Genomic DNA, 16,090 nt, shown 5'->3' on the forward strand with positions numbered 1-16,090 from the left:
ATTAGAAGCCATGGGAATTAGAGGAGTTCCTCTAGCATGGTTTAGATCATACCTCTGTGACCGGCGTCAAAAAGTCAAAGTTGAAGAACATCTCAGTTCAGAGGGAACGATGAAGTTTGGGATCCCCAAGGAACAGTTCTTGGGCCAATTCTGTATTTGGCATATGCAAATGAGCTATGTTCAATTAAGATAAGAGGAAGAGTAATAGCTTTTGCTGATGATACGTGTATACTATTTGAAGGAAACACCTGGGAGGAAGTTTTTAATCTGGCACAGGAAGAATTGATCAAAGTCGATAAATGGTTAAGAGAAAATCTGCTTACAGTAAATGCAACAAAAACGAAATTTTTAGCCTTTTCTCTGACAGAACGGACGAGACCACCGGATTCTTCAATAATCCTGCATCACTGTGGAAGCACCAACAACCCGTGTGATTGCCCTTCAATTCAACAAGTCAATGAAATAAAATATTTAGGAACAATAGTGGACAACAAATTCAAATGGGACAAGCACATTAATCTATCAATTACCCGGATCAGGAAGCTTCTCTACAAATTCTATCAACTCCGTAAAATCCTCAACTATGAGACATTAAAAACTGTTTATTTTTCTTTAGTGCAATCAATTTTAAGATACGTCATAATTATCTGGGAGCTACGAATTTTACACATGTTGAACCTCTCTATAACTTCAAAAACGAATACTAAAAATAATAGGCTTCAAGGAGAATCAATTCCCCACGAACATTCTTTTCAAGGACAGTAAAGTACTGAGTGTAAGACAACTCTACATCCAGGCTATCATCACGCGAATGAGGAGAACAACGAACACATAAGACTGGCAGATCATAACCATCAAACAAGGCAGAGAAACACGTATTCAATAGTACAAGGATGAACACTACATTTGGGCAAAGAAACTACACATATTTGGGACCAAAAATTTATAATTCAATCACCAGTTACATTAGGGAAGAATTCAATAGACACAGGTTCAAGAAAAGTTTATTTTCCTGGTTGGTTGATATGGAGTGGAAAATGTGAAAATTTAGTTGGACTGTAAATATTGAAACTATTTATTCTTCATTCCACTCTTTACTGTTTTCATTTTTCTAAAATAACCTTTCTTATTATTATCCTTAATAGAACATAATATTTATTTACTAATTCCATAATTTTGTTTTTGTATTATACATTTTTACTAATTTTATTATAAAAAACTTTAATCCCATATCAGTGAATGAAGTTTGTAAATAGTATTATTACACGCAATAAGCAACTAATTACTTATACCCCAACACATATATATATATAGTGGGGTGTATATTTATTCATTGAAATTATCATTTATTCATTGTTGAAACACCGCTGATTTATGTAGTTATATTACAATACTTATTATCAATATTCTAATGTTGCATTCAATCTTCATTGTAATTAATACGTTTTCATAATATGTGAAATTTGCTGCATAATTGGCTGTTGTACTGTAATTTATTGTAGATTCGTGTATGAACCAGAATGTATTGTAACTTACTTGAATAAATAAAATTTGAATACGAAAAAAAAAAATGAATCAGGATATCAATTCGATAGTGGAATGGACAAAGAAAAATGGCCTTAAGTTTAATCCCATCAAAACACAACCCATTATAATTGGATATTCTCGTCTTATAAACAATATTGACCTTGAATCGATTCACAAAATTAGTGTAGATGGTAATGACATTCCATACTGTAGCTCAGTTAAAAATTTAGGCATTATTATGAATAATACTCTTGACTGGTCAGAACAAGTGAACAAAACTTGTAAAAAGGTATTCTCAGCCATGCATGCATTGAAGAAAATGCACGATATTCTCCCTAGAAACATTAAATTATTATTGGTTCAATCTCTCATCTTTCCACATTTAATGTATTGTAATTCTGTTCTTAACGATATGCAAGTCACTCTGAATGATAAACTACAGCGTTGCCAAAATTATTGTCTACGTTTCGTCTACTCTCTCCAACGCCATGATCATATCACCCCAGCCCACATTGCTAGTTCAACATTGAAGCTTCCCAATCAAAGGCTTTTTCGAATAGTCAAGCTTGTTAGAGATATCTTGAAATACGGTAATCCGAACTATTTTAGAGATGATTTCAAATTTGTCTCTGAAGGTAGGAGGATAGATGCTTCACATACTAGAACCGGAGAAAGTACTTTAAGGATACCCAATCATCGAACTACTATTTTCACAAAATCCTTCTTAGTCAGTGCCTGTCGTGCATGGAATGCACTTCCTGTTTCTATCAGGTCCATTGAGAGCCGAGCGAGCTTCATCCTGACTTTAAAAAAACATCTTTTGGAACAAATGACTGAAACTGTCCGGCCCTAGAACGATCACATGACAACCATCCCCACCCATCCCACAATACAAACCTTTAAACCTGTATAGAACGAATTTTATATATATATATATATATAATATATATATATATATATATATATAATATATATATATATAATATATATATTATATAAACTCATGTAATTTCAATTATCCACTGCTTACTGCTGTATATTACTGAAAGTTGATTACCCTGATCTACTTTCAGCCTACTTCATTTTATTATCAATTATTTGATCTTATCTACCTATATAATTATTTTACTTTATAATTTTCTGTTTTTTTCTCTTAAATATTTATATTGATTAAAACTTTTACAATATTTCCATTAATAAATAAATCCTTAGTTTAAATAATGAAATTAACGTTTTGGTAGAGAGTTAGTGGGAAGGATATTTTTAATATTCTTTCCGAAGAATGGACTTGATATGTCCAAAGCTCCGCCAATTATGTAGATGCATAACAATATAATTATTATCTATAGTTATTATATTACAAATTGCTTTTTCATATCATATACAGTTCAATAATTATTTTCTTAGTCTATATCATGTAAATTCATCTATAACTTTGCTGTATTTTAAGCTATTGTATATAAGTGTATAAGACAGTATATATTGTAATCTACATAAATAAAGTACTCAATCAATCAAAAAAACAGCATTTCCAGACTTATGCCAGTTCTTTTCTTTATTATAGCAAGCCTAAAAAGATCCTATGCACTTATTTGATATCTCTTCAAACACTTTACAAGACGTTTGTCATAAAATAACAATGGTTTTTGCGTTGAATTACATGGTTGTTACTAACAAAAATCAATGGTAATATGGAGTATGGAATTTACAAAATCTATTTCAGTCAACTTATGATTAGTTAGTGAAATTAATTATTGGTAAAAAATAATAAGATGTTCTAATTTTTAATGGAATGATTCATTTGGATGAATTGTCATGGTACTGAGTTCTTGGTCAACAATATTTTAATATTGAAATTTATCCATTCATTTTTTCAGAAGTAATTCTATTTGAATTAAAAATTATTCATCAGTTCCTATCAATTTATCTATTATTCATGACAATAAACTGTTCAAAATATAAATTTAATAAAATTAGAAGAGGCCTATACTTCTATATTTATGATCGCGAACGTGTATATTGTAAACAAAGGCTCTGATTGTCCAAAAATTTCAGCGTTCGGCGAACGGCGAGGAGAAAAGTTGAAAGAGCGGCGAGCGTCACGACGAACGGTTCGGAGAACGGCGCTCCATTTTTTAACATTATGAAACAACCTTTGGCTAACATTTGCTGCACGGAACGCTGGGCTGTTTCAGGTTCGGTTCGGCATGTGTGAACATACCTTTATAAGTATGATGATGTGTTATTATCTTAGGTGAATAAAGAAATAAATTTTAAACAAATGAAAAACAAAAAATAAGAGTAGAAAAAGGAGAGCAACATCATGCAAGTTATACAAAATGTACATAGTGTATGAATCTGTAAATGATAATAGATAAAGTAAAAGGTGTCCTAGATATATCAAAAGTAAATAATTAAGTTATGTCTTATTGTGTATTTCAAAATTAAGGACCGGTTTCCATGCTCGGGATTCAGTCAAGTTCTAGACTTTAAACAGCTGGAGTCTGGAAATTGGCTTTCTGAAACGGGAAGTAGTCGTAGTCACGTTTGAATTAAATTTCGAAAAACTAGAAAATCGAACACAAAATAAAATAAAGAGAAAATAGAGTAAAGTTTCAGCTATTTTGAATTATTTAGGAATGTTTCATTTCGTCAAAGAAAAACGTTTCCAATTATAGAAATGAGAAAATAAAGATATATTTTGCTGCAATTATTTACTGCGACTATCCCGTTTTGGAATGCCAATTTTCTGACTCCGGCTGTTTAAAGTCTAGAACTTACCTAAATCCCAGGCTCGGAAACCGGCCCTAAATGAAAGCAGGTTACATAGAATTCAGTGCGGAAGAATCTTTTCATTTCTCCTGTGTACGTTACATTGAATGTTTTGAAACATTACAAGGCTATGATCATTAGAAAATAATCAAGTTCAATCAAAGAAATCAGTCACCATCCAGCATTTGAAAAGGAGAAGGTAATAATAGGATATAGATATCGAAAAACGAGTCATCTGTGTTTTTCAAAGATATGTTTACAATATATTTTGAGAATTTTATTTAGGAAAAACATAAACTTATTTCTATTATGATCTTACCTTCATCCCATTCCATATCTGTTCAGCAATAAAAAAGAGAGAAATATTCATTTTATATTATCCATAGAGTACAAACATGTAATAAATATATTTCTTTCAGTTGAAAGATTTTAAAACAGTACGATACGCCAGTAAATTTCAAATTGTGAAAAGGGCAAAGGGCATCGATTTAGGAAACAGCGATAAAAATGGGAAAAAACTAGTGGTAAACTGTAATCAAAAATGTAATTCCCAATATGATAACATTATTTTCAAGATGATAATATGATTTGAAATTTAGACTACACAATAATGGATTATTGATAATAACTTTGTATGAAGTTTGAGATACAGATATCAATTATTCTAATTTTATTGATAAATATTGCTCAATATTGATATGTAGCCTACTCACCATCTACTCCATTCATTTCATCGAACGTTCTTCGTTTGAGCGACGGAGATACATTGTTGAGTGCGACCTTCTCGGCTTCAGGTTTGTTGGGTATCCTCTCATACAGTAGACTACCATCTGAAAAATAAAAAAATACATTATGCTTTGAATGTATTACCGAATTATTAATAGATTAATTATCATAATATTTTTTATTTTATAATTCATGAGGAATTTTACTGGTATAGGACAAACCTGGAAGAATAAAATCATAGAGAAAATATAGCATAAGCTATACTATCTTGCGCTATCTTTCCTCTATGATAAGATTGCCTACCCTCATAATAATAACTATATGAAGGATAGTTATTATAAACTAACCTAAAAATTAAACTCTTTGCCCAAGATTTAGCATTGCTATTTGGAGTACATTGCCTGATTTCAGAGAACCCAGAGAGCTAGTGAACTAATTGTGAGAGAAATAGCGAAAAAGAGAGCTTCAGTTCATTATGAGGGTTCAGCATAAAAACGATAACAGTGTGCACATTTTCTGGTAAGAAATAACACTAGCCATGAAACGTAGTGCTGCAAACAAGGATTTTTGCACGGACTATAGTTTATTTATTCATTTATGAATACAATTACAGATCATATAAATATGATCGTGATAAAACAACCGGCTTGGCCCAAAACTATTCTAGACTAGAATTATGAAACAGAATAACAAGTCAAAAAAATATTTTAGGTTTTTACTGTTGAAATGTTCAAGTTCAATTTTCATCCAAAAATATTTGAGCTGGATATATTAAATTCAGAAGGAATCAAACCGCAAACTCATCAATCAATAATTTTATTAAATTCAACACAAAATACATAAAGGAAATCAAAATACAAAAAGTCACAATCAAAAATAATATTGAATTAAACTGTAAAAATAGATTAAATCAATGGTTTTACAGATGAAAGTTCAAGTCCAAATTAATATTTCAAATTCGAACTCTTTATTCAACAAGTCGAGCATACAGTATATAAATATTATTGTTAACGACCCATTAATGGACTTCAAGGGTATGTATTTGGGTCGACGAATAGTAGTAGATCACAGACATTTTGGCTCGATTGCACAGCAGTCGATTAAATTTTCATCGTGATTAATTTTATTAGAACATATCAGCGAAGACTTTTTCCAAAATAGCCTTCTCTGATTAGTTCTCAAAGAATTCATCAATCAATCAAGAATATTCTTTATTCCACAATACAGTAAGTACAAAAATGATGAATAACATAAAATACAAATAATTAAGTACTTAAATTAGGTTTTCATATTATAGATTACGGAATGAGCCTACAAGGGCTGTGGCCTGTGTGTAGACTCGAGTTGGAATTTCAAGTAGGTATAGTGAAACTTCATGAAGGGGAAGAGAAAATGAGCCAAAATTAATTCAATTTATGAGGGTAATTCCATTCGAATGATTGTCATAGTTTTGTATTTTAGAAAGTCATTCTGTATTGTAAAGTCCGTCTACATTGTATATAACCAGTCTGTATCGTATAGAGTTAGTCAGTATTGGTATAGAGTCAGTAAAAGTCATGTAAATTTTGCAGTCAGGTGAGTCCGACGCCCGCAAGACCAGAGCCCCAGCCTCCTCCTCACTTATTTCAAACAACCGATGTTTCATTAAATTTTCCCGCAAAATTTTATCTATAAGTCTTGCAATTTTCAAAAAAAAGATTGAAATATTGGTTGTATTATAGTGTTATATTATAAATTGGTTGTAATATAAATATAAGTTGTAAATAATCACGATAAAATGCAAATCACGGGTTTTGTGCAAAGTGTCGGACTTATAATTATAAATCAGTAATATTTGATGAGTTAGTGGTACCTGCAGCTTTGGGCGGCTTGGGAAAGGCGATGCGCTCGGAGCGAGGGATGTTGTGCGGCTCGGTGGGTTGCAGCCAGTCGGGAACGATGAGTGTGTGGTTGCGCGCCAGGCCGAGCCGCGTGGCGATGTGCGTCACGGAGCCTCGCTGTTTCTGTCGGTAGCAGAGCAACAGCTTCCAGTCGGCCATGCTCTTGCCGGCCATCTGCAGTTGGCACTCCTGCTTGATGGCGGGCACGTTGATCGGCCAGAACGGCGAGCGTGCGGCGTGCCGAGGCAGCATGATGCTGCGACAGAGGCGGCGCGAGATGCGCGTCAGCGGCGTCGTGCACAGGTAGAACGCGTTGCGGGTCTTCATGATGGGTCGCGGCGAGCCCGACCTGATCGCCAGGCCGTGCGCCGTCGCGTAGTGCCGCGCCAGGTGCGCCTTCAGTTTGAACTCCTGAAAATGCATCAAATTTCAACAATAAGACGTTGATGTTGTCAATAGCACTATATTTGTTCAAAATTAATTTAAATTACAGAACCATGTTTCATGGCAACACCTGCCACATCTTCAGCTGAACTGATTATTCTTTCGTCTTAGGCTCAACTCACACTTACGCGACGCAAGTGAAGAAGAGACTGCGACTCTAGTCTCTTCTCGACGTAGCATGTGTTTTCAATTGGTGACACTCAGAATAGTCGACTCTAGTCTCCGCGATCTCACGACTGTGAGACTGAGTCGAGCCTCAACTTGAGTTGCATAGTACCGTGCATTTTTAATGAAAGTGAGGTTATGTTTTATGAAAGTGGTGTTTTAACATTTTAGATAAGACAGAAATACGAATTAGATAAGACAATATATTCATAATAATTATTATAAAATTTGTTACATGCAAATTAGTGACGAATTAGAGCTTATATTTTTAATAAAGTATGGTTAGAAAATAGAGTAGCATGGAACTGAAGTAGTGACAATGAGTGATAAAGTCGTAAGGTTGAGAGACTGGAGTATCCTCTACTGGAGTGATACGATTCGAGTCGAGGTAGTGTGAGTTGAGCCTCATTCTTTAAATTATTGAGAAATACCAAAACATCCCATACCATACAATCAGATCATTCAATTTCAACTTACTACACTACTCTAAAACCCGGTTTCTACGACACTTAAAGGCCATTGAATCAGTCTATATTAAATGTATAGGTTGAAAGAATAATTGGAAAGAATTGGGAGGATAAGAATATGAGTTATAAGTAGCCTACTTTTTCGAATGAATATTCTAATTTGCAACTTATATGGATGAATCCAGTGTCTCCTATTTGCTCTTTCTTGCAAGCAAATCCACTTCCAAATCATAAGTGGAACAGCTAAGCGTTAGTCAAGACAAGACAAGACTTGAAAAGATGAGACAACTTCAGACAAGGCTAGACCAGACAACTTCAGTCATATTGGAGCAACACACACCAATCAGTCACATCAGTCGTCTAAGGCTGGGCGTACACCGGTTAGTCAAGACAAGACTAGTCACGTTTAGTCACAATACTTCACATGGTTGCTTATGAAGACATGTCTAATTGCAATGACTAATCAGTGTGTGTTGCGTCATAAGCAACAATGTGAAGTATTGTGACTAAACTTGTCTGAGCAGACTTTTTGTGTTAACTAACTGGTGTGCGTCTAGCCTAAGGCTGGTCACACACCAATTAGTCAAGACAAGACTAGTCACGTTTAGTCACAATACTTCACATTGCTGCTTATGACGCAACACACACTGATTAGTCATTGCAATTAGACATGATTCCATAAGCAACAATGTGAAGTATTGTGACTAAACATGACTAGTCTTGTCTTGACTAACCGGTGTACGCCCAGCCTTAGACGACTGATGTGACTGATTGGTGTGTTTCTCCGATTAGTCACGGTGTGTGACCAGCCTAAGGGTGAAGAGTAATATTGTAGAAGTAACCAGAATATTTAGTATAGATTGAAATAAATGAGAAATTGCATATGTTCGAATGCTAATGGATATAGAATAATTATCATAAGCGAAATTGAAATTACATGCTTTCAACCTCCCCGAAGACTTCTGCTACTGCAAATATTGACGGGTTGATAGAATTGTCTAACTCGGAACTCGCTGACTCCATGTTAAACTGCCATATGAATCAATACTACACCGATAAGAGCTGTTTTGATTCATACGGCAGTTAAATGGAGTCAGCGAGTTCCGAGTTAGCCAATTCTATCAACCGATATTGACAACTGGGTGAACAGCTGAAAAGAGATTCGTTTTTACTTTCCTTGCCCTATTACCATAGGTAAGGAAAGTATTGCTTTCCGAAAAAAAATTAAGGTACCCCAATTTCTGAATTTCTATACGTTTCAAGGTCCCCTGAGTCCAAAAAAGTGGTTTTTTGGGTATTGGTCTGTGTGTGTGTGCGTGTGTGTGTGTGTGTGTGTGTGTGTGTGTGTGTGTGTGTTTGTGTATGTGTGTGTGTGTGTATATGCGTCTGAGTACACGATATCTCATCTCCCAATTAACGGAATAACTTGAAATTTGGAACTTAAGGTCCTTACACTATAAGGATCCGACACGAACAATTTCGATCAAATGCAATTCAAGATGGCGGCTAAAATGGCAAAAATGTTGTCGAAAACAGGGTTTTTCGCCGTTTTCTCGAAAACGGCTCCAACGATTTTGATCATATTTATACCTAAAATAGTCATTGATAAGCTCTATCAACTACCACAAGTCCGTCCCATATCTGTAAAAATTTCAGGAGCTGCGCCCCATCTATGCAAAGTTTGATTTTGGATTCCCAATTATCAGGCTTCAGATACAGTTTAAACAAAAAATGTCAAGTGGAAAATATTGAGCATGAAAATCTCTACAGTTAATGTTCTGTAACATTTACACCTAAAATTGAAGATAAGCACGAAATTCAAGAAAATGTGATTATCCAATTGCAAACTGTTGGCAACTGTTGATTCTATTAAATCATTCACTATGAAGAGATAGCTGACTTGTGTCTGAAGCGTTATTGTCCTGTCACCAGCTGGCTTGGATCTTTAAAAAGTAGGCTAGACTTGAGTTGCGCGGGAACACTAGCGTCAGTTGATCAATTTTCATAACGGCAAGGAAAGTTGTGTAAGTGCGCCACACCAGATTTTGAAATTTTACATTGGAGTGAACAGATATAGTTGAAATAATGAAATTTACCTTGCCACAACCAATAATACTGCATCTGTGCGGTCTATGCGATGTGAGATTGGATGGAGCTCGTTCTGAAAACACAAACAATGATTCTCTCAAACTAAAATTATACTTTACAAAACATTTTACTATTGTTGTACTTTATGAACATTAGCAGAAGATATGACTACGGTTAGTATCTTATCTCAAATTGCAAATAGCAAAAGATTCAAGATTCGTTTTATTAAACATCAGGCTACAATTATAGCATTAGGCAAGTCATAATATAATATACATTTTAAAAGTAGGCTACACACAATTGAACAGAATCATACCTGATAAAGCATATCTACATTACATTCAATTCAGGTATTCCTCAAGTGAGTAAAAGGCATTATTTTTCAGATAACTGTATACAATTTTCTTAAAATCTTAAGAGTCTATTTGACTCTTAAATTTTCTTAAAAAGAGTCAAATAGTAAAATATTTTCTATCGCATATTTTGTTTTAGTCTACCTTGATTGGATAGTAAAGATGATCTATATTGCATATTTGTTGTGAGCCTACCTTACTCACATTATTCGGACTGTCAAGTATTTCGCAATTTAAATAATCAATACTGTAATTTCAAATTACTTCTTAATGAATTTTCTACTTTGCATGCACTCATTACTGTTATAGTGTACTCTTATTGAACTCACCTTCATCTGAAATACTTCCGGATTTCTTTTTCACAACTTCAATTTCACTATCACCTGCAAAACAAAATTGAATGAGATGAGATGAAGTAATTTTACGAAAAAATAGCAAAAATGCCAAGATCAAGAGAAATTCTCTAGAGATTACTTTACAGGAAGAAAATCGTGACGTTAGAATATACTCTGAAAGATGATGCACAAATGAATGAATAAAATAAAGCATCATATTCAACACCAATGCAGGAAATCTCTCCACTAATATTGTAGCTTTTTTCAAGGAAACGTTGATGGAAATCAAGCTATTCAACTACTCATTATTATATTATAGCAAATCTATATTCTCCTCAAAATAAGACAAGATGAGCTTAGTAGAGTACTACTTATAGCTTGGTTTGATACAGACTTCTATTTTGTTGTTTTATGTTGCTGATACATAACAAACGAGTGTTAGTATCGTAAATGAAGTAATTTTACGGAAAAAATGCAAATATACTAAGATCAAGAAATATTTTCTAGAGAATACTTTACAGGAAGAAAATCGTGACATGAGTTTCAAACTCATTAACATCAACGTCAGAATCTCTAAAATATGATGCACAAATGAATTAATAAAATAAAGCATCATATTCAATACCAAAGCAGGAAATCTCTCCACTAATATTGCACCTTTTTCCCGAGGAAACGTTGATGAAAATCAAGCTATTCAACTACTCATTCTTATACCATGTGATTCAAAAAATCTTATTAAACAGGCTACAGAGCTGGTTTTGGTGTTGTTTTAAAGGAAAACACTCCAAGTTTTGACTTGCGTAGCCCGTTAGTGCCTGGTTGCGCTGCACAAGCGCTAGGGCAGTTACGTCAAATATGGCTGCCTTCACTGGACCCGAGCGTGCTAGCTATGTGTTTTGGTTTGAAAAACGGCATAGTGTACCTTAATATATTGTAAAATTTATTGAGACCACAGATCGATGAGGATGACCGAGAACGAAATGTTTACTTGATGCAAAATGGCGCACCACCACACTATCTGACCGAAGTCCGGGATTTTCTTAATGAACGCTTCCCAAATCAGTGGATTGGCCGTAATGCGCCAATTGCATGGCCCTAAGGTTTCCCAGACCTAACACCACTGGATTGTTTCTTGTGGGGTTTCATAAAAGATACGGTGTTTGTACCTCCTTTGCCAGCCACTCTACCTCAACTCACCGAGCAAGGATTTGCGCTGCTGTTGAGCAAGTTACACCTGAAATGCTAGTGCGAGTCTGGGAAGAGAACGACTATCGATGGGATGTCTGCAGGATAACCAACGGAAGTAACATAGAACGTCTTAAGTTTAAGGTAAAAAAACTTGAAGTGTTTTCCTTTAAAACAACACCAAAACCAGCTCTGTACCTTGTTTAATAATATTTAAATGAATTTTCAAAGTTGTAAAGTCCTTTTTGAATCACACCGTAAAATAGCAAATCTATATCCTCCACAAAATGAGTCATAAGATGAGCTTAGTAGAGTACTACTTATAGTTTGGTTTGATACAAACTTCTATGTTGTTGTTTTATGTTGCTGATACATAGCAAACAATGAGTGTTAGTATCATACTGATTTCAAGTGTTTCTCAATCGATTCTTCAACAAATTACAACAGTGTCTGTTGTAGTTTATGTAGTGTTGATAATAAATAAGTAGTTGGAGTACTATCAAAGTTTTTCATAAAGTTTTCTGTTCTCAAATCAGTGAAGTAGTACAGTAGTAAAATAAAATGATAACTCACCTATTCTGGTTGGTACTTTGAGTCCACCATACTTTTTCCAGTATTGCCAACAATTGTGACATAGTTTGCACATCATGTGATTCGGTCCCCAAGAGTACCACTGACTCGAAACGGTCGCTGAAAACAACAACAAAAATGTGAATACAAAATTTAAAAATCTGGTGTGGCGCACTCACACAACTTTCCTTGCCATTATGAAAATTGATCACCTGACGCTATTGTGTTCACGCGCATCTCCAGTCTACTATTCGAAGATCTGAGCCAGCTGGTGACAGGACAATATCGCAGGAGACACACGAGGTCTGCTATCTCTTCATAGTGAATGATTTAATAGAATCAACAGTTTGTAATTGAATAATCTCATTTTCTCGAATTTCAAGCTTATTTTCAATTTTAGGTGAAAATGTTACTGAACATTAATTGTAGAGATTTTTATGCTCAATCTTTTCCAATTTTTGTTTAAATTTTTGTTTGAATTGTATCTGAAGCCTGATAATTGGGAATCTAAAATCAAACTTTGCATAGATGGGGCGGAGCTCCTGAAATTTTTACAGATGTGGGACTTGTGGCAGTTGATAGAGCTTATCAATGACTATTTTAGGTATAAATTTGATCAAAATCGTTGGTGCCGTTCTCGAGAGAATCGCGAAAAACCCTGTTTTGACAACATTTTCGCCATCTTGAATTGCATTCGATCGAAATTGTTCGTGTCGGATCCATATAGTGTAAGGACCTCAAGTTCCAAATTTCAAGTCATTACGTTAATTGGGAGATAAGATATCGTGTACACAGACACACATACACTCATATACACACAAACACATACAGACCAATACCCAAAAACCATTTTTTTGGACTCAGGGGACCTTGAAACGTATAGAAATTTGGAAATTGGGGTACCTTAATTTTTTCGGAAAGCGATACTTTCCTTACCTATGTTAATAGGGCAAGGAAAGTGAAAATGGTGAGTTAGTAAAAAATAATGAAGCATTCAATCACATAATAACAAATTTTCAAATGGGAGGAAAGAGTCAATGGTGTGTGCTATAATTTCTTATACTCTTTGCCATAGTTTTAAATAGATTGTTGGTGTCTAACAAGTAGTGTCTATTTAAGATGCCAAAAGATTTCAAGGGCTATTCAATTTAGAAAAAAATCAGAAAAATTTATAAACAATAATCGATTCCGAAAGAATTAATCATCATATGAAGAAAATATATAAATGCATTATCAACTCCTCCTTTCTTTCTTTCAGCACACCCCGCCATGAAGCCTGTTTTTGTATTACATTGGAATTTTTTTATTGTGATTTTTTTGTGTTTTGATTTCTTTTATGTATATTGTATTGGAATAGGAATTGATTGATTGATTATCAAATAATATCACTAGTACCCGTTTATTTTCTTTGATGGCATCAGAAAAATAAAAGGTAATAGTGATAGTAAAACTATCTATATAATAAATATGTATATATTTACAAATAGAAGAGTAGTGTGAAAAGAAAATAATGATTTATTAATAAATAATTGTAGGGTCAATTTAGCACTTACCATTGCAAGATTCACAACCTTTCCCGCAGACTATAGATTCTCCGTTGCTATTGCCGTTCACAATGCTTTTATTATTATTTATTACAGCTGGATTTGGTTTATTGCTGCAACAAAAAAGATAAATCAATCAGGCAATCTGAACTATATTATTATATAAACATTTTTGGAAATTTTTAATAATTAAGTCTGCAGCAGATTATTTTTTTAAACGAGTTCAATTTGGGAGTGCCTCAATACTGCGAGATTTCAATTTTTCGCAGAAAAATTGTGCATGAACATAACCTAAAATGTTATGTCCTTGTGCATGAACATAACCTAAAATGTTCTGTACGTCGTACGTATCGTGTCCGATAAGTGTTTAAAAGTAAAAGAAAATGATACGGAGGTTAGGTTTCGGTTTCTAGATGGTAATAAATTAATATTATTTGAAATTTGTTGACTTTTATACAAAACAATTTTCAATTAAATTTTATATAATAAACTCAAATAATGAAAAATGTATATCCCCGCACATTTGAGATATCGGACTTTGTGGTACAAAAGGATCAATAATGTAGCTTTCCAATTACCAGAATCCATATTCACAATTTCTACTCAAACCAAACAATATAGATTCTGTTTTGCTCTCGTTCACCATAAGCTTATTTGCAGAGAACCAAATATTGGCTCTGTTGGTCATAAATGTTGTGATCATTTTATTTATTTCAGAAGACTTATTTGAACACAGAAGCGTCGTGTCGTCTGCATAGAGAACAGTTTTATAAGGGATGTATGAGGGTAGATCATTCATATATACTATAAACAGGAAAGGGCCCAGTACAGACCCCTGCGGGACTCCTCCTTAGACCTTCTTATAATCAGATTTCTGCTCACCCATTTTCTCATACTGGAATCTATCAGAGAGATATGACATGAAAAGTGACAACTCATTACCATTCAATCCATAGTAGTGCAGTTTTTCTATAAGTTGCTTGTGTGGGAAAATATCAAAGGCTTTGCTAAGGTCCAAAAGCAGAGCACTAACCTCTTCACCATTTTCAAAGCCATCAGTAATAAAAGACACAACGCTTTAAACTGCTTTAGTAGTGTTCAAATTACGTCTGAAAGCAAACTGCGCCGACTGTAACAATCTATTCTGCTCAAAATATTTCTCAATTTGAATTTTTATTGCGCTTTCCATTATCTTGGATATGACAGGTACCAGAGAAATTGGCCTATAATTATTAATGTTGTTCTTATCTCCTTTTTTATATGCTGGTACTGTCACAGTGACTTTCAAGCAATCCGGATACACCCCTACTCTAAGAGCCCAATTTATAAGGAATGTTAAAGGTTCTATGATGGCATCTATAATTTTCCTCAAAACAAAATTGGATAATCCAAAAACATCCTCTGCCCTGGAATTATTAAGTCTTGAAACAATCGTACAAATAACGTCTGGTTCAACCACACACCACACAAACGGCTGTTGATTTGTCTGAGGCTTCAACCCAGATGCAGATAGAATATCAATAAAAACACTCCAATTTTGAAAAAAACAGTTTTTTATTTACTGCATTATTATTTTAAGATAATTCATGAATCTAAAATGTGTTTGTGTTTTAAAACGATATAACAAAGTAAAAAATAAAAAAGGGACAGGTTAGCAGAAAAATCTATGTCCGAGGCCAGTTTCTTCCAAATGGGTCTAAGCCCCGGGGCCAGTTACTTTCAAATGGGTCTAAGTCCAAGAAACTAACCTCATTCTTGGGTCACTTTCATTTTTCGACCTTTTCTCCTTTCAAAATTTTTATTTTCTTCAATTGAAAATGCTACATCACCTACATCACCCATTATATTGATATTTATATATTTTAATTACATTTAATAGAAAGAGAAACCGTCTGTAGCCTAGTTCTCTGGTGAACGAACTCACAAACAGATGACAACCTGCCAGCTGGTTGAAATTATAAAAAGCTGGTTGAAGTTGAAATTATAAAAAGTATAAACTCAACCTCCCCCATTGAAACATAATCAAACATAATC

At 34.1% G+C, this 16,090-nt stretch overlaps 1 protein-coding gene across 1 annotated transcript in view; it reads right to left on the bottom strand.

Moving 5' to 3' along the window:
* LOC111049698 (metastasis-associated protein MTA3) overlaps window positions 1–16,090 on the bottom strand; it is a 112,752-nt gene that overhangs the window by 9,448 nt on the left and 87,214 nt on the right. The window contains exons 12-19 of the mRNA XM_039427086.1: window positions 15,090–15,139; window positions 14,066–14,169; window positions 12,516–12,632; window positions 10,752–10,805; window positions 10,078–10,142; window positions 6,878–7,316; window positions 5,013–5,129; window positions 4,619–4,636 (exon numbers count right to left, since the gene is read on the bottom strand). Of these exons, the coding sequence (XP_039283020.1) occupies window positions 4,619–4,636; window positions 5,013–5,129; window positions 6,878–7,316; window positions 10,078–10,142; window positions 10,752–10,805; window positions 12,516–12,632; window positions 14,066–14,169; window positions 15,090–15,139 (964 nt within the window). The remainder of the gene's footprint in view (window positions 1–4,618; window positions 4,637–5,012; window positions 5,130–6,877; window positions 7,317–10,077; window positions 10,143–10,751; window positions 10,806–12,515; window positions 12,633–14,065; window positions 14,170–15,089; window positions 15,140–16,090) is intronic.

The sequence above is a fragment of the Nilaparvata lugens genome, chromosome 4 (assembly GCF_014356525.2).
Source record: "Nilaparvata lugens isolate BPH chromosome 4, ASM1435652v1, whole genome shotgun sequence".
Classification (NCBI taxonomy): domain Eukaryota; kingdom Metazoa; phylum Arthropoda; class Insecta; order Hemiptera; family Delphacidae; genus Nilaparvata; species Nilaparvata lugens.